A 25,289-nucleotide genomic window follows, 5' to 3' on the forward strand; every position below is an offset into this window, starting at 1 on the left:
CTCCTCCTTGCATGGATTGAAAAAAAAATCTGTTTCCATATAGCAATCCTGTGATAAAGAGGAGGAACAAAAAGAAGAGGGTTTGTTGCTCAGGGAAACATTCACGGACCTAAGCTGTTTTGAGTTCCAAACCCCAAATCTTGCAAATAACCCGCAAGTAGTGAGTTAGGGTCACATCTGAAGCAGGGTATAAGCAGACCTCAGGTGCCTCACACCTATGTTGTGCTTGTGAAACTTGCTGTTTAACAGGAACATGCCTAAATTTTCCCAGGATTAAGTATGTCTCTGCATAGCCCAGCACTGCTGAAGTGTTGGGTTGTTAGCTGGTAACTGAACTGTCTAGGAAAGGTGGAGCAGGTCTTACCTTCCTAGCAAAGGGCTTCATCTCTTCAGCAGACTCAGAGCTGTCGGACACTTGACTCACTATCAGCTCAAAGCCCTTAAACACCTTTTGTTTCACAAAATAGTCTTTTGATCTTTCTCTGGAAGATAACAAGGGCTTAATCTGGTGAGCTCTTAGGTGCCTAGAGGTCACGTTCTGTGACAATGCAGCTTTGGGCACTTGGGCCTCAGGACGTAGGCTAGGCTCTGGCAGCTATTCTCCTCTGACTGTGAATATGGAGGGTATAATGTATCAAAAAGGTGGCTGAAAAATGCACAGCTGATTGAGGAAGCTGGCTAGCAGGTGAGCAGCACAGAGCCCAGCAGTGGGTTCCCAGTGCTGTCTGCACCTTGGATGTCTTGGCTCGATGGTGTGGGGATGTGAGGCAGGCAGCCCAGCTTGCTTCCAAGAGCTGGTAGTTAGCAGTGCTGAAAGGGCACCTGCAAACCCCACATGCTTGTACTCATCTCCTGCCTGCTGTGAGCAAGTCCCAGAACTGAGCTGCCGTCTGCCAGCGGAGTCGTCTGAGCCAGCTTGGCAAGAGGGCAGGTGAGCACCTGGGCTGGCACAGCAGATGAGAGAAGGAGCATCTGCCAGCTATGGTGGAACTGTTTCTTCTGGTGATGGCTGGCTGCTAGATTAAGTTATTTATCCTAGAAAACATGGAGAGGCATCTCTATTTACTGAGAATCAGGATCCCCTGAAACACCTTGTGCTCTTTCCCGGATTGGAATGAAGAACAGAAGCACAGAATGGTCATTGTTGTTTTCTGTTGCCTAGTCCGAGTGCCTAGAAGCTAGACTGCTGTATAGTACTTAATAAAGGACAAGCACAGTCCTTTGTTAGATTTGGTTACAGCAACACTACCCTTTTTCTTTTTTTCTTTCTGCTTGCATGCAGATAAAATTCTGTGAATTTATGCTGGTAAGGGTGTTCTTACTTAGTTTGAGGTTTGCAGCATTGCATTTAAAAACAAAACATTGTTTAATACTTCATGCCTTTGTAACTTCGTAAAGGGATAAATGCAAATGTTCTCAAAGAAGAGCCTGTTCCTTCTGTCAGCTGCCCAAGTGAAGCTTGTTTACAATATTTCTGTCCACATAAGTGGTGTTATTCACTGTGTGTAGGTGCTGTCAATGCGTTTGCACTAGCTAAGTGCTTTGTTAGCTTCTGGGTGGAGAATGAAGTCTTGGTTTAGTTCCTCAAAATCCAAAGTGCCATGAGACCTCCTTGTTTAATTGCCCTTGTTTCTTCTTGTGTGGTATTAGAGAAGCTGGAGTCATCGCTGGTGTTCTGTGCTGGCCTTCTCTCAGCATGAAGTAAAGCAGGTGCTGGTGGTGTGCTGCTCAAGAGACCTTGACCATTGTCACTCGTGATTCTTCGTGGTTAAAAGTAACCTAATTTACCTCCCCTGGGAATGGAGCTGTGCTGATTAACATGCTCCAAGATTGTGGCACTCAAGTTTTGCCAAACTCTTTTCTTTAGCAGAACATACTAGGTAAAGGTTTTGTACCTTCATTGAAGATACCAGTTTTGAACAGGAAACTTCTGTTTTAAATTCCAATAGAAATCAAAATACGTAAGATGAGAGAGATTTTAATGCATCATAAGGTTTCCTTTTAATAGGGCCTTTTTTTTTCCTTCTTGTTAAGGAGAAAGAGTGAGCAAGTTACAATCTTTTTCGTCAAAATAATCCTGATACGAGAAAGAAAGTACAGCTGTGTCCTCATGCATCCAGCATCAGAATTTCTGTGATAGTCTTGTGATTTCTATGTGAGAATGTAATAGGGCCAAGATGTTTTGGGTAGGCTTTAAGCTTTTAATGCTGTGGTGGAATCTGAAGAGAGTCTGTTGGGACTTAGAGCTCTTTTTCTCTTAATTTTGCTGTATAAAGAAAAATGTAGAAACCTGAAAAATGAACTGTACTGCTCTAGGTAAGAAGCAGCTTGTGAAGACCATCCTCACAAAGACCGAGCAAGCTGAGCTGTATTAGAAAACATATGTTGACTCGCACTGAATAATACTATTTCCAGTCAATACTGGAAAAAAATACATAACTGACTGGCAACGGAAGGAGACAGATATAAAAGAGTACTGGGGAAGTGCACTTCAATTGTTCGCTCTGGATACAAGCTTTAATAGTAAATAAACAATAGAAAACCCACAATATTTACTACAGGTGGTTGTTAGGAAGAAACAGCTTTGGAGAAGTTTGTTCAATTTTAGATAGCTGTGTTGATAGGAGGTGAGCCGTGGACACATTCCTACCATTGTGATAAGCTCAATATGGGTGTCTGTGCAGGATCAGTGATTTGTGTTAAAAGTCATGGTACGATATTAAAAGAGATATATGCTGAAGACATAAATTATATCCCTTGTAAACTGTAAAATAAGACTTAAACCAAGAAACAGTTTTCTTCTCTATATGTAAGTTTTTGTAAGAAAGTAGGCTTTAATATTTCTTTGTTTGTTTGTTATTTTATTTGCCTACCTAATACGAACTCTATATAAATGGTCTTATTTTCCGATCTAGACATCATAAGTTGTAATATGAGATTTTGGACTGTTAGACTATCTGATTTTAGTGAGAGAAGTTACAGATTGAAGTTTCATATGAAATTAGTTCAAGTCTTACATTCATACAGTCCTTCAGTGGTCCAAATTTTGTGTATCTGTATTCTGTTTGCTTCAGGTTTCAGAGTCTTTCATGAGTTATGGTAAATGCTGAAACTTTTGTAGTTTGGTGCATGCCATTTTTTTTTATTTATTATTATTTTTATTTTTATTTCCCTTGGCTGCATGTCACAGGTAGCTGGCTGGAAGGTTGGGAAATTTTGTTCATCAGTAAAGCTTCATTATTCTCATTGCTATCTTCTTTATATTTGTATCAGTGTTTCACAGACAATGGTCTTTTTCTAATCTTGATGACTACTGTTGCTGTGATAGATACCATTGGTCATAAACGGAGAATTGCTTTCATAAAATAATACTGAATTCATAGAAATTTCTTCTGCCTTTCTTGTTCTGCTTTATGAGCTTCTTATTTGTATGTTTCATTTAATTTTCTTACTGCCTCTTATATAGACAGTGTAGGAGACATTTTTGTAATCAAGTATAGGCAACTACATGACAGCAAAGGAACTAAGTATATAAATCTGTTCTTATCTGTTTCCATTTTATTATATGTTTGGCATTAAAACTTGGCTTTCTCTTACAGATAATCATTTTTCCCTTTTCATACTGACAAGTGTACACGGTTTTAGCTGACAATTTATATACTGTTAAAATGTGAGGAATTAACTTTTTGTTTTTAGTAAGTGACCTTTTACTGAATTTCATTTTCAGTGCATTTTTCTTCAGAGATTTTCCTGTGGTATTATTGTAGCATAAACCTTTTGTTAGTCACTATCAAAAACTTTTTTAGGATTTTTAGGGTTTTGCTGTCTGCTAGGCCATTTCTCTGGTTACACTGATCGTGGCAGGACGCTTCTTTCCTCTTCAGCTCTCTGTGCAGTGGCACACCTTCTAAGCTTCAGATGTCTGCGAGATGAGTGCTTGGAGTGTTTCAGTTTGACCTGCCCTTTGACATTTGCCTTCAGATCAACCGTAATTGAAACCTGGCTGAAAACAGGGTAACAGAAATAGATATTTATGTAAAGCATTCAGTTAGAAGTGCTTGTAAATAAACTGAGTGGAGGAGGGAAGGAACACTATTTCCTGAAACACGTAGAAGAAACATGTGGGCTTGAAAAGCAGGTCTCCTTCTTGGGTACCCCACAGTGGTAAATTGGCATTTGGTTCTCCCCACAAAAACTTACATACTTCAGACTTACTCAGACTGTTTCTGATTCTCTTCTAGCAATTCTAAGGATTCAGTTATTTCTGTGGAAGTGCAGCTGTCATCTTCGGGACCTTAACATCCACTTAAGTCCCAAACTGAAGGAGTTTTAACCTCTCTTTCTGCTGCCTCATGGCAAAATGTGCATTTTAGGAGGTATCTCAATTCACTTAGCATTGCTTTTATAGCAGATATATCAGAGTAGTAGTTGTTAAAAGCAGCTAAATGCAGTAAATGCAGCTTGTCTTAGTATCACGTATGTGACACCAGACCCCACCTAACTGGCAGCAGCCAATATACTAGTTAAGTTTGGGGTGAAAATCTGTAAATAATGTAATGCAGTCATTCATAATAATAACAATGTAGCCCTCATATATTCCATTGCATCCAGCAGCATATCTGAGCATGATGATTTTATTGTGATTTATGACAAGAGCTGGCTTGATTTATTAATAAGCAGTTGTTATTAAAACATGCACTAGGAGTTTACCCTAATGGTCATACCTAGCAAATGTTCAGCTCTGGTATTTGTCATTAGAGCACACTGTTATGTCTGTAAAGAAAAGCTGCACGTTAACCCTGCCTCAGCATGGTGAGTAACTTCAGAAATCCTCTTACTAGTACAAGAGTACAATTCATTTTGTCAATTACCTTCTTGTTTTGTGGCACAGTCTGAAGCAGCCTGCACGTGCACTGCTCCTCTGACTTGGAACGCTGTGTGTGTGCAAAGCAGGGCCTGTCCTTGCTTTGATGGGCAAGCTGAAAATGTTAGAAACACTTGTATTCACTGGGTGATTTTAATTGGCAGACCTTACAATATGAAGTTTTAGCTCTAAGAAATTGTATTATTTTTAGAAGGCAAAAGTATATTTTTCAGAGGAAGGTACTAGGTGAAACATGAGAGTTAGCAATATGAAGTTCAGTAGGCAAAAAGAATTTAGGTATGCCATTGAATAAACGCAAGGAGTACGTTGCTCAGTGGCTGTGATTCCAAAGTATTTCACTAGATGAACATGTGCAGCTACAATTTGGTTGTTGCATTTTTTTTTCTTTGTTTTGTTTTTTAAAAAAGGCTTGTAAACTCTTGGTGATATCAAGAGTTTTGCAGGATCAGACTCTTGTTTTCATTTAAACAAAAGAGCTCCCTCTAGTTTGTGCTGTCATTTGAGAGTTTTGTTTCTCATAATAAATTGTGCAGTTTACTTGTTCTTCTTTAATTTACTCTCAGTCCACCAGCATGGGAAAAACATTTGTATAAAGTTCATCATGCATGCTGTGAGTTACACTCAAGGTTGTCTTACTCAGGTAGTACCTGACAGCTCTCTGTAGCTTCACAATGCTCTCAGCTGTAGTATGGTAACTGTCCTACATAAAAAGAATGTACTAATCAAATGAGTTTTATTTAATTAAATGACCAATGAAAATGTTTAGTGTATGTGAGAAACTAATCATATACAGTGTCAATTCAGAAGCCATGGTATAGCAACTATAGCAAAGAAACTTTAAACTCTATATTCAAAGTCAGAGAGGAAGTAATTCCTTTTATTGTATGTTATCCTATGTTATCCCTGAAGAGTTGACATAGAATGTATTTAGCACTTCATAGAAGACTCAAACACTTTCCAGCTTTCTAGCTATGCTGGCTAATTCTGTAAATGTAAATTGAGAGAATACAGAACAACATTTTAAAGTAGTGCTAGTGACAGACTGGAGATACGACATCTTGTGCCAAATGACTAACAGTCCCTTGGAGTTTGTTTGTTTTTCCTAAGGCAAAGATCATATTTCCAGCTTTCTTCTAAAACAAGCTTGGTTTACTTTGCATTTCAGATAGTTTTCCCTCTGTGCTGTGTATAATATTGCAATTGATCAGCCCATGATTAAGTTACAGCCCAAGCTGATGGGCAGCAAGATGCTGTAATGTGTGCTTGGGTCTCAAACCTGCTGCAACTGAATTTAAAAATCTTAGCATAAAACCTTGGTGGAAGAGTGTATGTTTCTAAAAGAACTTTGAGCTTACCATGCTGACTTTTAAAAATCTTTTCTATATTTTGGACTTCCAAAATATTAAATCACATTTTGACTTTTTATTATTATTATTAACAAAATCAACATAGAAAGTTAAGCTAACAATTTTTCTCTTGGAATCTGTGTAGGCTTTGAGGCCTCACAGAGAATTATGACTATAAAGAGTATAAAAACTATATGAATTGTTAACATATGTAGAAGTGATTCAATTGTTCTTATTGTTAAAATTGAGTGAAAATAGTGGGAAGTACAAGTTATCTAGAAAAAATAATGAAGTTCCCTTTCATGTTTTTTCCTCCAGTTTTAAAAAGTTTTATAAGCCTTTAGTGCTAATTACTTTAAAGAAAGAAATCACTTTTAATATTTTGTTGTAAATCTGTTATCATCGTTCATTTAAACACGTATATCTAACTACAAGTCAGGCTTGTTTATTTTATTTTAGTTTAGTTTAGTTCATTTCATTTTATTTCATTTTATTTTAGCATCTGATGCTGAATTATTGACCCTAAGAGTTGTCATCCATAACAACTTTTTCTAAACTTGTCTATTTCTTATTATTTTTGGAGCTAACCTTGGCATGCAATTATTGTGATGCATGATAATTTTATGGAAGGTTTAAAGCACCATATTTCAATTTTAGCATATTTCAAAAATTCCAAACAGTTTTATTTTCCAAAGCAGGTATTTGCAGAAATTTGTGAAGTTGATAGTAGTTGTGTCGCAGCAAATCTTGCAATTTAATTTCAAATACTTTATTTAAAAGTGTACAATTATTGTAGAGAAAACAAGCTGAATTATGCTCTACTTTTCTGTTGGGCTTCAAAAAGTCTCACAAACTTTTAGGAAAAAATGTTGTATTAAAATAATGTTCTTGTGTGTGTAACTTGAAGGAAAACTACTAGCTTTTTATGTGCTTTGTTTATTTTTTTAAATAGGATAAACAACAACAACAACAAAAACCCCACAAGAATAGCATCCCTTACAGAGAGGAAAATGTACAGAAGAGCTCCTTCCTTAAATAATTGATATTTAAACATAGAATCATAGAATATCCCGAGTTGGAAGGGACCCACAAGGGTCATCGAGTCCAACACACGCTTAAGCTGCATGTTATTTGCTTTCAGAGGTTTTTTGTTTGTTTGTTTTTGGATTATTATTTCATTCATATTGCAGGATAGCGTTTATTTTTCTATCAAACAGATGACAAAATTTCTTGTCAACATATCAAGTTAGATTTGCAATGTAGAAACCAAATACTTGCATTTCTATGAGCAAAAATATTGCTGTATTTCTGTATTTAAAAAAATATATAATCCTGACTATAGAGGCTAACATTTTTTACATTATGGCTGGTTTACCCCGTTAGTCTAGAGAGGATGGCTAGAGCAGCAGCAGTCAGTGTTTGCCTTAATCTCTCGTACTGAATCAATGCCTACTTGATCACTATTTGACTTTGGAAATCTTAACTTTTCAGAGAATGCAAAAGTAAATACTGTGCCTTTATAGTTAGTTTTATTCAATATATTTCTCTATTATGTCCTCACATTTTCTTTTTATTTTGTTACAATAGCGTTCCTTTTAAGAGTTACACGGCAGCCATGTCCAGGATATTTTGATGTTTCCTTAGCATTCTTACCAAATCAACTTATCCTGTCTTTTTACTCTTGCACACAGTCATTCTCTGTTTTAGATTCCCACCTGATTCATGAAAAGCTGCCGCACAAACGCTACTTGTAAAAATGATGTCTTGGAGCAATCTGATTATGGTTACTGACTGCTTTCCCCTTTTATTTATTTATTTATTTTGTTTTTCTTTACGCTTCAGGTTCTGTGTTGGTTGAGCTGCTGGTCAGTTTGTATTTGAAAACTGATGCTCAGTTCCTCTTGGAAGAGTGCTTTGGCATTTCCATCCTCGCTTCCCTCCTGCTGTAGCTGCATGGCAGTGCTTGTGGCACAGATCCAGATTTGCTTGTTTTTAATGCAAGAAGTGTAGTGGGTACTCACAGCATGTCCCTCCTTCCCCTTACTTCTTGAAGTCTTCTATGGACTGTTTGTCCTACCTTAAAGTTTGTTGCAGTAGCTGAATAGCTATAATTTTTACAGGACTTCTTGCACTAAAAGTCATCGCTGTTTGTCATTGACCTCTCTGTTGATGTAATTAATTGTGCTTACTGATGTCTTTATTAAGTATGCCTTAAATGCTTGGATGAAGTGAATCACCCAAAAAAATAGTGTTCATTAATCAAGGACAATTACCTGATGTTAAGCTGTCAGGATCTGTCAGGAAAGCACTCTTAATGTATCTCTTACATTATTATTTGATACGATTTAATAGCTTGCTTTCCAAATGCATGTAAAATAGGCCTGTCTGCTTCACTTCACATAGATTTGTGGGAGCTTATCTTTAAGGAGCTGGTTCTGAATGTTTCAGACCCCGTTCTGAATGTTTCAGACCCTGAGTTGTCTGCCAAGCACCTCTCCCTTGTAAGGATGCCTATTACACCTGAGACAGCTCCAGCAGGAGAAGGTTAGGATTTTCCTGCCCAGCTTGTGCCTCTGTCCCCACACACTCTGAAACGCTGTAGTCAGGAGACATCCTGCTGAGTGCATTGAGGAAGTGTTTGTTTTCTGTCCGACTTCCATACAGGCTGTGCTCTTCAGGCTGTACTCTGTCACTTTCTAGAGGTCAGTTGGTTACAGTTATTTATGTTCAGAGTTCCAGGCTTACGCTTTACTGTATTATGACACCTGGGTCTACGTGGATAAGCCTTTAGTATCCTGTCTGAGTTTTTAAGAACATCTGTAGTAAGTAGTAAGTGCTGCAGGCAGGCATAGGAGTTGAATTGTTGTTTGGTAATGATTCAAAAAGAAAAGAAAAAAAAAGTCCAAAGTTCATCAGTAAATTAATCTTAGATATATTCTTCTAGACATCTTTTCTCTTTCTTTCTTTTTTTTTTTTTTAATAAACTCTACAGAATCCCAGAGGACTGGAATAGTTACTATTTGTCTTTTTATTTATGTCATAATCACACTTAAGAGGTCGTGCCTGAGATCAGGAGGTAGTTGTTCTGTGTGTTTTGCAAGCCTCGCTGGGCTGGCTACAGGAGCAGGGACCATCAGTGGCAGGAGAAACAGCACTCAGGATCCTAGCCCAGGCCTTAGCACTCAGTGCTGTTCCACCAGCCAGGATATATATAAGGAGCTTCCTGGCACCAGCCTGCCGGGAAGATAGCTAGGTTGTGGTCACTGCTCCTGTCGCTGCTTGTGGACTTCGTGCAGGGGCTGTTGATGCGTTCTGCATGAAGCAATCCTGGCAGCAGGGAGCTGGTGCCTGCCCACTCCACGCTAAGCACCCAGAATTGCTGTTATGCACCTGCTGTGTCGTCTGCCCCACTGCTGCTGCTTCTCTCATCCTGAGTCTGTCTGTCCTGCTGACGAGCTGTGGGTAGAGCACCTCTCTAGTGGGCAGTCTGAAGCCAAAGTGATCTCCAGGAAAGTAAAATTGCAATTTCGTAAGAGGTTTTTTTGGCACCAGCACAGGCCACTGGCCACCCTTGCTGTTGCACTGCGCTGTCCTGGCTCAGTTATGCTGGCACAACCATCTGTGTCACCATGCTGTGAATTTGGTTTTCTCACTTTTGGGGTAAGTGCCCTGATTCTGTATTTTTGTTAAATTCTCTGAAAGGTGGAGTACCTAATGCTTGATTTTAAAGAGTAGGTATGTTTTCCACACAGCCCAAACTGCCTGTTTGTAAAAGCTGCCTGCAAATCTTCCTCAGCCCTCACATAATTCAGAAGGAGAGCTTTGGGATTGTGCACAGCTTCATCTGGGGACAGTATGACTCTGCACAGAAGAGGAAGGTGAAAGGAAGAGTGCCAAGGCAATTTGTGGAGTCGAGCACCAGCTCAGAGGAGGATTTCAGGACTGCACTATTGTTATGCAGGCACCTAAGGTGTATTTTATGGTGTATTTTTCTTGAACCTTATTTGACTCTTTTCCAACAGACTCCAATGTCAGACTGGTATCAGAGGGACTATGATGTGTCTTTGAAAGATAACCTAATAACACTGTTGGTGTTCTGAGGAAGAACAGATGCCATAATATACCTTAATATAACAAGAGTTGCGTTACAAAATCAGATAATTTATTCATTCTTGCTGTGGTATTGTGATACCTAATGTTCTTTTGTAGATTAAGCTTTTTTATTTTCTGAATGCTAGTTTTTCAACTCAGGAATTATTGGTTGGACTAAAGTTTTTATGGGGTGGAAGAAAAGCTAAGAATTTCCCCTTTCAGTTGTTAGGAGTGTTCTCAAATGTAATGCAGATAGTTACGATTGCAGAGATAGCACGACCCAGATTAGTTGCATAACATCTGAAGTTTGAGCTCCTGTGAAGGGTGGGTTATTGTAGCATACTTGGATATCCAAGTGGAGCTGGTTAAAATAATAGCAGTACAGCCTCATCTCCAAGAACATTTTACAGTTTATTTCTCCTCTAATTTTGAAAAACTATTTTTAGCTAATATTATGAAATTGAATGTATGCTGTTCTTCTGCCTCTTGACAAAAGCTTAGCATTCTTAGCATCCCTAGAAATTGTGCTGCAGAAAATGAGGATGAATGGACTAGAAGTCGGTTGGAATTACAGAATTACAGTAGGCAGTAGCTGGCTGTTTTAATTATCTCAAAATTGCATATTTTATTGCCTGAGTTACCTCTGCCAGTTTGGGGCTAGGGAGGTTGTTACTGATTACAGAGTCAGGAAATAATTGTCTCAATTGGTCCTACCAAACTCATGTATATAATTCTTAAAAACTAAGATCCTAAAATGCTGCTTTGCTCTTTTTTTTTTTTTTTTTTTTTGAGTCTGTTGAGTGTGTTGGCTTTTGATTGTGATATTGTTATGGAAGGTAACAAAATGAACCAATTTTTACAAGGCAAACTGAAGTATGTTAATAAGATACAAAAATTAATCAGAGTTAGAAAGCATTACGTGTTTTATTTCACTTAGCCCAAGGACTCTAGCCTCATATATAAAGCAGAAGTTATAGGTGTAGAGGTGATCTTCCTTGTATCGGAACAAAGAGTAAAGTATTTCTTCATACCATATTTAAAGTATTTCAGGTTAGCAGTCCATACTCAGGTAATCACGTTCTGATCAGTGGTTCCAATGTGTTCTGTCTTTCTGTCTTCATTCCCCATCCATATTGCCCAAAGAAACCTTTTTGTCTATTAGCTTGTGTTGCAAACTGTAGATTCCTTTGTGTGTCTGTGATCTTTACTGCCTGACACTAGACATTATAATATACCTGAAAACCTCCATCTATTTCCAGTGTAAATAATTATGCACCTTCCCAACACTCATATTTATTATATAGAACAAATACTATATTACCTAATGTTAACCAAAATGCAGCAGCAGTAGTATTATAAATGGTGGTATTTGGAGCAAATACAACAAAAGTGTGCTACAAAAAAAAAGAAAAAAAAAAGAAAGCAACTTAAGTAAAATGGACTTCAACATCAATTTTGTCTCCAGAAGTGTCGTTTAGGCCTCAGTGGTGTACAAGGAAAGTTCAGACCTAGAGCCTGCTGCTTCTGCTCAAAGTTTGAAAAGAATCAAATGGCAGAGGGATTGGAGGGACCAAGAAATGATAGACCTGGACCTAAGTGTTCAGGATATGTTCAGGTTAATGAATAATCGGCCTGTGAGAGAGATTAGTCCTGCTGGAAAAATAGTAATTGCTGGTCATTAGTTACTGGAAGTTCCTGTAGCATGGTACTGCATGAGAAAGTGCCGTAGCAGGAGTGCTGGCATGTTGTCACAGTGATTGCCACGTGTTGAACTGTGTACCTAGTACAGCCGGTATCATTAAAGCAGTTAACAGGTAGGATTTAAGATAGCACTAGAGATTCAGGTTGTCCTTATTTTGATTAATGCTGCAACATGGTTTATTGCCTGATAATTATAGGTCATGGCATGAATATTTCCTGTTCTCCCCATTACATTGGCAGCTTGATTTTTCTACTGGAACGGTGCCTGTAGTACTCCATCGAAGAAGTGGTTGGATGCAGTAACCTAATTTCAGTATTGCACACAGATTCAGTGTAAAGTCTTAAAAGATCTAAATAAAGGAAGTATTTTTTTAAAGAGTGTATCAAATAATGTACTTTTTCTTCATAAAGCAAATATGCCAAATTGTGTTCATCTTCATACTAAAAGCAACTTTCTGCTTTCTTTTGTTGCAGATCATCAGAAACTGGAAAGAGAAGCTAGAATCTGTCGTCTCTTGAAGCATCCCAATATTGGTAGGAACATTTAATTGCTTTATACAGTAGACACCAGATTAGAAAATTGAGTGGAAAATACAAAATAACAAATACAAATAGCAGCTCAGAGAAATCAAACGGTAATATCTTCAGGCAAGACAGTTTCTTTATACTCTGGTGCTCCACCATAATTCTGTGAGATGTAATATCCCAACAGGTCACCTAGAGCAGTGTGTACTGTTCTCATCTTCTCTGAGCTATTGCTCTGCCATCAATGAGCTGTCTGCGCCAGGTGTTTGGGGTTTTTTTGAGCAGTGTGTAGGAGGAGTTATTTCCAGTACTGCTTATGACTTTTTGAGACCTGCAGAATTTCATGTAACAGCATATGTTGCAAAAAGAGACAGACCAATGTCAGTAAAATTAGTGTTGTTTTTACTGAGGTGCTTATTTTATCCTGTTTTATTTTGTGTATGAGATTCCGTTCTGCTGTAGAAAAGATAGGTAAGATAGCAGAAAGCTCCCCTCCTTTTCTTTCTAGGACTGTATGTTCCCTACTCCAACATTCATGGAAAGCATTAAAAAATGTGGCTTTTCTTTTTCTTTTTTTTCTGTGTTTTCTGTTTCCTTGTTTTTAAAAACAAGTAGAAAAAGATAAGTACTTCGATCTTTAAGTAGTTGGAGCTGTTTTTTTCAGACACTGAATTAAATGCCAAGGGTGTTTCTGTTACAAGAATATATGCCATACCCAAGGTGTCTGCATATCGTGTCCATCTTGTTTTTCTATGCCCATGCACAGTTTTGAAAGTTGTCATCAGAAAAACTAGTAACCTCACTGTTTTAAATAAACACATATATTTGGTACGGAAGCACTTGGCAGTCTGCTTGCTTTTTCTTCTGGTTAGTTTTTCTCCTTTTCATTTTTAGCTAATGTAAGTTAGTCGTCGTGACCTTTTTAGACTAATCTAATTGTTCTATGCCTGGGAAAGAAACAGCTCTTTCCTTTTAATAATAATTGTAAATGGAAAACAAACAAACCACAGTTCAAAATGAAATACTGAATCTTTGAAAAAGCTCTCTTAGGCAGTCTCAAAGGCTTAGAGGTTTCACATGCAAATTTGGTTAAACAGGAAGAGTAGAGTTACGGGCATTATTTTATCCCAGCCAAAATTTGTGCATTGTGAAGTGATAGAAGACGAGGGAAGAGGTGCAGTTGTTGAAAGCTGTGGTTATGTGTACAGTGCTAATCTTTCTTTAGAGTAGTTCACCTGTGCCTTGCTGTAATTATTGTTAGAGTACATTTGTGAATTTGAACCTCCCAGGGAAGAAGAATAAAAACCAGTAATAAACTGATGAAGTGGAAGAGCTGAAGTACACAGAAGAACTCTGTTAAAACAAATATCTAAATTGTTTTCATGTGATCATATTTCTTAGCTTTGTTGAGTAATTCAAACCAATATTAGGGTCCAGATCCTCTTTGGCAAACCCGCTATTCCATATACGGTGTTTATATGTTTGTGAATGTATGATCAGAAATGCAAGCAGACAATTGCAACTTTGCTGACAGATGGGTACAGTTATGTAAATCAGCACAAATTCCATGCTTTGTTACCAAGGTGTACAACTGAGCCAGAGGATTATAAAGCAAAATCTTTTACCCCCATCTGGGAAAAAATGGCATGTCCTAGACCTGATAGAAACTTTTCATGATACGGAAATAACAGGCCAGGAGTTTGACAGCAGGCACAAAATTCTGTCCTTGTTCAATTTCTACTATCAATTATTCCACCAACCCTGCCAGTGTATCTGCCTGAAAAAGATTTTTCCAATAAACTTTGCTGTAAAAGTTCCTTGTTTGCATAATTGCAGTAGTGAAGGCCACTTTGTTTCTCGTTTTTGTGTTGGAGGAAAATGGTAAATGTGTTCTGAAAAGGAGAAACTGTTTTTAAAACTTTGCAAAGGTAATGATTTTAGGCCTGTGAAGTCATAGGTAAGCTACTGAGCTGAAGAGGTTCCCGTTGGGTGCCTAGCTGGCTGTCCAGGCTCAGCCAGGCGCCTGTCCTCTCCTTCTGGCTTCCCCCTGCACCCTGAGACGTTCCCATGCGGGCTTTTTCCAGCCCTGGCCAAGGTTTGCTCTCATCCCTTGCCATCACTCCTGCAGTCATGCCCTGAGCCAGCCAGCTGTAACCCTGAAATCCTTGCAGTGCATGCTGCCCATTCACCAAGCTCAACCTCTTATTCTCGCATTGCTATCACGTGCCTTTTCTGAAGCAGTGATCTTTGATGGGTAGTAATACTACATCGTACTAGGACGTACTAATAGTGAAAAGGGAAGTGTACAGAGAAAGGTAATTCAGCTGTAGTCACAGATTACAGTGTTTTGTACATGTCAGAATGGTAAAGATTAACCCTTGTAAACAAATTTTATTATGTATGATAAAGAGTATGTGCTTAAAAATATTAACAAGTCCATGAATATAAAATTCTGACTTTATCTGTATTTTTTCGTGAGTTGACTACCACTCAGTAATTTCTAATAGCCCAGAAAATAACAGATGTTTTGAAAAAGGAACTTGTCAAGTTAACGTAAATATGTATGATTTAAGAAATAGTTCTAAAAACATTTTTTCAAATGCAATCTTTATAAGAAAGCAGAAATGTAGTTTAATTGATTGGACAATTTCTCAAAGACAATCTCAGTGCTTTTCTTTATCTTCTGCCAGTGTAGATTTTTAGTTACTTGTCTTTATGAACATTGCACATTCATTGCTGAATGGCAGTTTTCTGAAGTTAGAATTCAGTAAAACTTTCTCTTTTCTTTCAGGCTTCTTCCTATTTATTCTTCCTAGTTAGCTTGATTAAATCTCACTTCTAAAAGTGACTTGGTTTAAAGGTGTCAGTTTTAGCCTAGCTTTATTTCTAAAATAATACATATATAATATTATTCCTTTCTAGAGTACTTTATGGCCTCTTCAGTTAATTATCTTTTGTGTCTTGAGACTGCCACCAGATACTTCAGGGTAAAAAACCCTTTCAAGTTACCTTTTTGATACTTTCCCTCCAGTCAGAGTAAAGCAGCAAAGCTGTAATGAATCAGTTTTAGATTTCAGTCTGTAAGTAAACACATTATAGCTTTTATGTGAGCAAGTTTTTTTTTTCTTTTCTTTAGAGGAATGGAGTTTGAAAAACAATCTAAACCACTGGAACTATTTTCCATTTGTCTTATCAGAGAAAACAGAACATGGTCAAAAAAGAAAAATTACAGATCACTGTTTTTGTAGTTCCAGGGCAGGTGTCCAATTAGTACATAATTAGTAGAAAAATTTAGCATTTAGTTATTTCATCAGGACAAGAAAGAATTCAGGACTAAACTTTTTAACAATCAACGTACCTATTTTTAGCTTCACAAGAATACCATTTTTATACCTATTTCGTATCTGACTTGGTTTTTGTTTGTTTGCTTGTTTTGTTTTTGGTGAGTGCCATTATGCTGTTAAGAAATCTTAGGATGACATTTTAAAAAGTCTTTCAATTTTAATCTGTATTCATATACACTTAAGAAGTTCTGGTATTGGCAGAGGAGTCTTAAAATTAGTCATGAATGTTTTGACTTTTTTTAAATGTAGATATGGAACCAAAGATCTGGAAGAGCATAGCATATGAGGAAAGAATTAGGGGAAGACCGAATCAGAATTCTTTCTTTCAAAGGGATAGAACTCTGAAATTAAGGAGGCATGAAAATATTTTCATCTCATTTCTTGATTTGAATCTCTGAAAATAATTTCTGTGAATTACTAAGCACAAAATTGAGAAGAAATGATTATATTTTCTACTGCCTTTATGGAAGTATTTGAGACATAAGATTATCGTTTCAGGAATTGACATGCCTACAGAAGGTTCACAGATGAAGCATTTAAGTATCTATTGAGGGAGCTAAATTCTTCATCTGAATTATCTATTAGGAAATTCCACTAGAAGAATGATTTTGAACTAAGGTAAGATAGCAACTTCTGAACTCATGTATGAGAAATCTAAAGTACTGGTGATTACCCTCACTAGTCAGGTGTCAGGAAAGAAAGGTAATTAAATCAAAATCCAGATATCTAGCCCTTTTAAGTTCTTGCAAATTAAAGAAATCCATCATAATTCATTATGATACAGAGATGTTGTATTGCTTGAATGGATACATTATATTTACAGTTAGCTAAGCATATCGAAACATACAGTCATTTGAAAAACACTTTTTGGGTGCAGCACATTTTTTTAAGACGTAGATTTTTCCAAGTGCACTTGATATCCTTTTAATGAAGTCACAAATCTGGCTCATAGCATCAACTGCCATCTGTAAGGCATCTGTTTTACTTCTGTAGTATGTGCTCTTTTTTGTTGTTGTTAAGGAAGATCAGCATATTTTTTATTAGCAGTACTAGAAAAACTGATAACCACAATGAAAGTGTAAAATGTTAGTTATCATGTGATGGGATTTTCTGTAGAGGAGTTCTAAAGAAGTCTGGTTCAATATTTTTATCGACAGATTGAAACAAAAAATGGTATCAGGTTGATGTTTTGGGATTAAGGAGCTGTAGAGTCACAAATTTAAGAAAGACTGTTGGTCTTAAAAGATGAGTGCCTGCATCTTGGAAAATAGTGACTTCGAAAAGCCTGTGATGACAGGAAATAACTACTTGAACACAGATCTCATTAAGACGCTTTAAAACAAGGGAAATACCATTCTCAGATGCATGGAAATAACAGTCAGAGACAGGAAAATAGTATTTATTTGGTATCTGCCAACAGAAGTCACTTCTAGAGTACTTGAGGCTGGCTTTAACATCCAGATGTCAGTAGGTATGATCTACGTAAAGGAGGTGATTTAAGGTCTAAAAGTATAGCCAGGCAATGTTATTTATTAAGGAAAAAAAAAAGAAACATGACTGTAACTTATGAAGTTAAGCACAGAGTTAGTTTTCTGGCAGTGAAAGTAATCAACCGTGAGAATTACTTATGGATATGGTGTTTTCCGATTTGAAGTGTGGATGATTTATTTTTTTTTAAGCCTTGTACTGAGAAGTGTTGATGCATATACTCCTGGTATTCAGAACTGAGCTCAGGCCATTATTTTTGGAAACCTGAGTATCGTTGAAGAAATACTGAAAGGTAATGATTCTTTGTCTTAAGCACCTAGGGAGTTGGACAATCCTTACTGGTTGTGTTTATATCTGACACAGAAGTGTCATGGAAACTTTCCTTGTAGAAGATGTTTTCATTTCATGTGCAAGTGTAGCTCCAGAATATCTCTGAAAGCAGAGTATCTCTGTCCAGATACTGCTTTGCATGTAACTAATTCAGTTAGTTTTTCAGGATCTTTTTGGTTTACTCACTTTTTGCTCCATGATTTCTTCTCTATTCAATTATCTAGTCATAATACCTAATGAATGGTGTAGGAAAAATGCCTAAAAGAAAAGTGGTAAGAAATGGTATTTTCTGTTCTCTTTTTTTCACATCTCCAACATTTCAGACTTGATGTATCCATGAAGTTTTACAGACTTCATGTGTACATGAAGTTTTATTTAGAAAATACAGAACTGCCTCATCATTTTCACCTATTATTTCTTAGCAATACTTATTGCTTATTTTCTGATTTCTGCCTCTGCCTGCCTCAGCTCTTTGTATTGGAGTGATTGTAGTAAAAAGTCAGCCACTGACTTGTGTTTTAAAGAACATAATGTTTGTTTCATCTTGTATATCTATTTTTTTTTTGGATAAGTGTGAAATTATAAACAATAACTATTTCAGCATATAACTTGTTACTTGTTTGACAAATGAGTTTTATCCCTTTTGCTTCTTTATAGAAAACTTTTTATTTGTTACTCAGAAATACTTCAGAAATATATCAATGATGTCCGCAGCAACACTAAAATTCTGCTTCCTTCATAGCCCATGTATTTTTTTCTCATACTATACTAATAAACAGACAAAAATAAGAAGTGAGATCAGGTATCTTTCTTTTGTGTAATACTACTCTGTTGGAACAGAGTAGTATTAGTTTCTGTTCATTACTGCCAGTCCAGACTCCAGTACTCTCAGGGAGAATTAAAATGATGCAAATACACTGGCTGAACTTCAGGCCTTGTGAGGAAACTCTGAGTCCTTTCCTCCTGATCAGTCGTTGGTAATACTGGTATTTTCTTCTTCCAGCAGTAACCTTGAATTCCAGCCTCCTCCTTTTCTAATATTTCTTGAGTGATTTAAACTGCTTCCTCTATCACACTGTGGTAGGAAATTTTGGGCAAACAGCTCAAGCTCCTTTAGTAACAAAGCTCCAACAGTTTGTGCTGGACTGCAGTAGTTTGCACAGTTGTCTCATTTTCTATGTTGCTGATTTCTCAGATTCTTACCATAACAAGATTACTGCAACATCACCATGTATACATTTTCTTTACTTACTGCAGCTGATTAACATAATTGAGTTTAAAATGGAAGACATAAATGTTGGTTAAGCTTTCTCTTTGGAGAACCTAGCACTTTGTATGATTACATGTCAAGCTATATTAAAAATTTACCTCTATTACCAAACAAATTCCCACAGAGGATTTCTGTCATCTTAAGCAACTATTATTTTTACATCTGTTACATTCTCTAGTGCTTCCAATTTAATAATTTAGAAATTTGTAAGGAAAAAGTGAAAGGAAATTAATCATCTCTTCACCATGAAATCCATTGCCACTGACATGATTTCCAGCTTTACCTTCTTTTGTTAAACTTTGATTTGTTGGTCCTCTTTTAACTTTGTCAAATTGTATTTTAGCAGCCTGTGATTTGTAGTCTAGTAATCTACGTATTTTTGTGGGTTTAACACTGCTACACCATCTTATTGTGACTCCTTTTGATGTTGATTTAGAGCCTGCTGTTGTGATTCTGGTTTATGAGGTACCAACAATTGATAAAAACAGTATTAGCCCAACGATGCAGGTCCCGCCCAGTCTGAAAAATTGCTGAGTCAAACGTGTTTTTTTTTTTATTTCCTGGTCGAGTTTGTTGTTGCAGGGTTTAAGCTGAACTGAGTAGTGTTTTCCTAAATCAGACTTCCCACTTTTCTCCCTGTACCTGCTGCAAAGGCTACTGCTACCTTTACGTTCCCACTTGTCAAAAGCTATACACGGCGAAAGTTGGAACAGTTTGTGCAGTGTAATAGGATCACTGTGAATAACCAGAACCTTTGGGTTTTCACATGGTGGTGCCAACACATCTGGCTTCACTAGTGCACATTATTCCTTCCCTTTCTGCTGCCACCGCCTCCCCCCGCAGATGTATAAGATATGGCAAGCAGGCAGGATCCGCTAACCAGCTACATCAGGCTCAGGTCAGACTGATGAACCTTCATTTCTTCCCGAAAGGCCACAGCAGATTTTACTGACATGTGGCAGCCCTTCGGGTGATAAATGAAGTCCTCCTGGCAACAAGACAGGTTGTCCCTGAATGGCTTTATAAGCCAGGATATTTAGAGGTAAGTAGGACTGCCAAGCAGAAACTGTGCCGTGTCAGCCCTAATAGGCCTAAGCCAGTCGTGCGCGGATCTGTTTGCATAGCCGCCATCAGACTGGAGCTGTGGCACTGCTCACTACCATGAGTTGCTGTGCTTGAGGACAGAATAGCAGAAGTTGTCTCATTTTTAAAGAATGAGAGCTGGACCAGCATATGGGAGTGTGGAGCAGCATCTTTCCAAGGGAAGGTGGCTTTGCAACAGGTCAAGAGGCAGGCTAGCTCCAGGACAGCCTGTGACACCAGGCAAAAACAAATCTCTGCGCTGACTTCATAAATGTGTTGGTGTCTGTTTGCAGTCCTCTCTGGTTTCCGTACTTCGAGTTGGGAACATCCCATAAACTGCTGAGGAAACTGGTAGCACCCAGACTTGGTGCTATTCCTCATCAAACTATTAACGCTTGCGTTCGGCTTAGTTATTCAGAAGTGCAGCTTTAGGAAAAAGCCTTCCCTTTGGTGATTTCTCATCTCTTTCCACAGTAACACAGAACATCAGCATAGAATTTGTGAAATTCTGGGAGAATTTGTGGGGGAAAAATAAGAAACTTCGTGTTATCTTGTCCATTTTAGACAAAGGGTAGTTAAAGATACGTGGGTTTTCTGTCCCACTTATGTGAGTCCTTTATGTTTTACTCACCACGTTTGTGCATGGGATTTCACATAAATTCACAATAGTGTTTCTTTTCAGATTCTTGATATACAACAGATGTGGATTCAGTAAATCCTTTCTGAATTTCATTTGATGTACCATGGCAAAGTTGAGAGTAGCTCAGCTGGCATTTGTTAAGTTACTGTATAAAACCAATGTGGAATAAGAATCAGGCCTGTTCAGGTTTGGTGGATGTACTTCTTTAGCACAATATTTTTCTGAGCTTAATTTCAGTTTTCACTCTTTACGTAAAAAAACACACACAGAAAACCATCAAAAAACAAGCTTTAAAGGTAGTAACGCAATTCTTTGATGCAGTGAAAATCAAACAAATACTCAACTACATGAATTTATGCTCAATAAATATGGTCCTCCCTCAGTAATATATTAACTATATACAGAAACCAGAAATTTATGGGTCTGATATATAGATCTCACTTTCTTTAATAACATTTACTGCTATGATGAGATAATTATTTCCACAATTTAAAATCTCTTCCTTTGAATTGAATTATTAAATTTGTAATCTCCTTGATGAATAAGGTGAACCACAGTACTTGAGAGAATTAAAACATCAAGAAACCAAATAAACCAGTGATATTACATGATTTCATACTTAATGCAAAAGCCTATTTAATGAATATTGTAAAATAACAGATTCAGAGCTTAAACTCAAAAAGTGGTTACAGGTTGTAGTCAAACAGTGAAGTGCAACAATGGAATATAGCAGCTGTTTTTGTGATAGCTAGTAGTGTCATTAAATGCACTGTAATGAGAATGAAGCAGGCAGGAAGGCACAAGGGGCTTTTTAATCTATTTTTTTTCATTGCACCTGACTTTTCTGCAGTCTTCATTCTGAGAAGTTTTTGCTATTTCTATGCATTTGATTTCTCTGATTGTTGAAGTAGTTGGGGACGCATAGGTGATGTTTAAGGTGAAGAGACTGAAGATTTTCACCACTGATATTGTAGGAATTTTGTGGGGGAAGGGGCTGTGTGGTATCTGTTTACTTTCTGTAGACCTTTTGGTGCCACTAAAAGAGAGTGAAATGTCAAAAAAGAAAAAAAATCATAGCTTAATTATTTAAATTTACTGCCAGTCAGGGAATCAGTAATTTCCAATATGTAACATCAAGTATCAGATAATGTGGTCTGGCTGTGTGCCAAAGCAAAGAACTCTAAAGGCAAATTTATTAGGTGTTATACCTTTTGTCCCTGTTTCAGTTACAACATAATCCTTTTATTCTGTTAAAAGTGGTGTGGAGACTTTTGGTTTTACTCTTCTGGGGTACTGTGGAGCATAAAAATGTATTTTAGCATAGGTGATAACATTACTATGCCACACTAGGCTATTCTTTCCTTTAAATGGAGGGTGAGATTATTCTAGCTCAAGTGAAACATTGCTGGTTGCAACGTCCCTGCTGACTGTAGCAACATCCATAATATACTGAGGAAATAAGGTTTCACTAAGATTTGACACAAAAGTTGTCATTTTTTTGCCACAGAAAGTATATGCATTATTTGTGCCAAAATGGGTAGTGATAAAGTATAAATCAAGCGTGAGCCAGACCTTGAAGGATTTTCCTAGCCTGCTTATAGCTGGTTTTCTACATTTTCTTAAACACATGAAAATTCTTTTCATGCTGTGTCTAGCAGCTTCTAAATAAGCTTTCTTTCCATACAGTCAGTTATGCTTGTGTAGCCAGGCATTTTAAATGTAAAATAGAGTAATCCACAGAAAGGGGAAGCAGAATTTGAATATCTCATTTGAGGAACCTGCTGCAAGGGGTCAGTGGTAGGATAGTTACTGCATTTGTATTTTGATTTGGGTTTTTTTGCTTATGTCTGCGCATGCTTTCTAGAACAAAGAGTTTCATAATTGCGCTGCTGACTTCAAGAACCATATAAATAAACCAGATTAAAATAAATTACTCTCTTTTTACAGATTAAGTTTTGAAAACTTACATTTTTTGTTTGAAAGCTTGGTTTGTTATGAATCTGCAACCACGTGTTATACATATGCAGAGACATCATGACTCCCAGCTAAACCACAAATATGTAATTTTCCTCTGGACCCTTTCCTCCAAAAACATAGATCTCTACTAAAGCTTAAATATTCCTTTCTTTCAGTAAAGCGAGCAGATTTTTTTGGAGCATTTTTAGGGGATATTATAAGTTCTACTCCCTTTACTTTGTGCAGATAATGTTGTTGTTGATGGTTTAGTTGGTAAATGCTACACTGGTTCTCAGGTTGATATCCAAATGCTGGGAAAAAAATCTTGTGAACCTCCTACTTGAGTTGGAAAACAAACTGAAAAAAGGTTAGAGTGTATTCACTAGCATGGCTGTATGTCACTGTTTGGATGGCTTTAGTGCAGCCCTCATGAGAGGTAGGATTGTTGTCAGGTAGTTTCCATTACAAACCCAGCTACAGTTCTGAAATCTGTGGCTGTGGGCTGAACCCAGTGGGACATGTCTGTCTTGGCCTGCTCACTTTTCCAGGAAAAAAAAAAAAAGAGAGAGAGAGAATTAACAGTCAGGCAACATTTGTTTCCCAAGCAGCCAAAATCAGCCCATTTAGAGGATTTTGTATCCTAACCCAAAGGCGGTAAGTTGTCACCATTGCCAGCAGGGAGGCTGGGGGAAGCAATCAGTATGTACCTGCTTGTGGAGAAGGGCTCGGAGGAGAAAGCATTTGCCTGTTTGTACCACTTCTGAGCTGTGTCCCATCTTTATCCCTCCCTGCTGCTGTCACAACTTTGGCTCCCTGGGATGTGAGGAAAAGCGTCATTTTAGAGGTGGGAGAAGAAAGAAAAAGAGAGAAAAAGCAGGAAGGGTGCCATGGCTGGTAGGGAGGAGGAGGCACTTGAGTGAGGGAATGGCTGAAAGCTGGGGATGTGAGCTGGAACTGGAGAGAGGCTGAAGGAAGGTCTCCTGATTTTCAACAAAGGATTGTTCTGGCTGAAGTGATCATAAATCAAGAGCTGTGCTCTGGGAGCTTGCTGTGATGCTGAAGAATGATTTTGCTCCTCTTCCAAAGTTGGTGCAAACACAAGGAGCTTATTAGGAGAGGCAATCCCAGGGGCTACTACATCTTCCTAGACATTTGCTTTAGTTACATATCCCACTCCCTGACAAGTATCATAGATCATGGAATCATGTGAGTTGAAAGGGATCTCTGGAGGTTATCCAGTCCCAACCCCCTCCTCAAGCCATGTTAAGTAAAATCAGGTTATGCAGGCTGCTGAGCTTGGAGCATCTCCCATGAAAGAGGTTGCACAGTTGCTCTGGGCCCTGCTCCAGTGTTTGACCACCTTCCTGTCAACATAAATAAATAAATAAATAAATAAAAGTGTAAGTATGCCCAGCTGGGGTTTTTCCATATTCCAGCCTGCATCTGTTGCCTCTTGCCTTGCCATTTGCGTCCTGGAGGAGACTGCCTCTGTCTTTGCAACAGCCTCCCTGCTGGCAGCAGTGAGACGCGTAGCATCTGACCTGGCCCCTCCTCGTGTGCTGCCTGCAGCCCCCTCATCATCTTGGTGGCCATCTGCTGGAGAGTGCAGGGGAGAAATCATAGCTAGAAAGAAATTAAGCGGTCCTTGTAAGTTTTTACAGTGGACTGACACAAGAAGTTAATTTCATGAGTTACTTCAGATGCACAAGATACCATGTAAATACATGTGTCAGGTTTGTATGCTTTTAATTCTAGATTTGAGCATTTCATTAGAGTGTTTTTAGGATGCTTTCCTGGATGAGATTTAGGGCTCTTTTTCCAATAAATCAGATATTTTAAAGTTGGCAGAACTATATTTATACAGTAAATGAACAGGAGCAAAGTGTTGGCAATGTTGCATTCCCTGAAATCTTGCCTGCTGATCAGTGAACAAGGTACTGGAAAGAAAAGTGGATGTTCTTGAATACAGCTGCAACCCTGTAAAATGTTTTTACTCCCTTTAAAAAAAAAAACACATCCGCTTTCATGTTTAAATATTGTGACATAATTTGTTAACGAAAGTGGAATTTGAGTAAAAACTGTAAACATGGCCTGACTCTTTGGAATGCAGTTTTTAATTAGTTCCAAGTCGTGCATTTGGAAGTACATTTTATAGGTTGAACTTTGGTGTTGTGTCTTGTGCAGAAATTTTCTTGAATATTGAGGTCAGCACACAGGAAAACTGGTTACTTAATAAAAATGTAAAATTTGACATAGGAGATAATGAGTAATGTACAGTGAAACTGTGCACTGCTGTGACAGTGGGAGGCTGGCCAAACATTGGTCTTTGACTCTTCTCTATTTAGCAGTGTAGACCTAGGGCGTTTTCTCTGTTTATGCAAATGCACTTTAGGAGTAGTGGCAGTACAGATTATCTCTGTCTCTTGTCCTGGAGAAATCCTAAGAGAAGAAAAGTCATAGCACAATTTATTTCCTTGCTCAGATTGCTGTATCTGTGGTGATTTTAGTGATGAGGGCAGCCACATCAGTTAGACTGCTGGCCAGAACCCCTTACAAAAACTGAAAGCTTCTAGATTTTGAAGAGTTTCTTGTTTACTTCTGTGTTTCCCTGAGAGGAGTTCTCTTGTAA

General features: G+C 37.8%; 1 protein-coding gene across 5 annotated transcripts in view; it reads left to right on the forward strand.

Moving 5' to 3' along the window:
- Positions 1-25,289, forward strand: part of CAMK2D (calcium/calmodulin dependent protein kinase II delta) — a 167,102-nt gene that overhangs the window by 52,371 nt on the left and 89,442 nt on the right. For all 5 annotated transcript variants that reach the window (XM_050710179.1, XM_035546004.2, XM_035546014.1 and 2 more), the window contains exon 3: positions 12,499-12,558. In XM_050710179.1, the coding sequence (XP_050566136.1) occupies positions 12,499-12,558 (60 nt within the window). The remainder of the gene's footprint in view (positions 1-12,498; positions 12,559-25,289) is intronic.

This window comes from Cygnus atratus, chromosome 4, assembly GCF_013377495.2.
Source record: "Cygnus atratus isolate AKBS03 ecotype Queensland, Australia chromosome 4, CAtr_DNAZoo_HiC_assembly, whole genome shotgun sequence".
NCBI classification, from domain to species: Eukaryota; Metazoa; Chordata; class Aves; order Anseriformes; family Anatidae; genus Cygnus; species Cygnus atratus.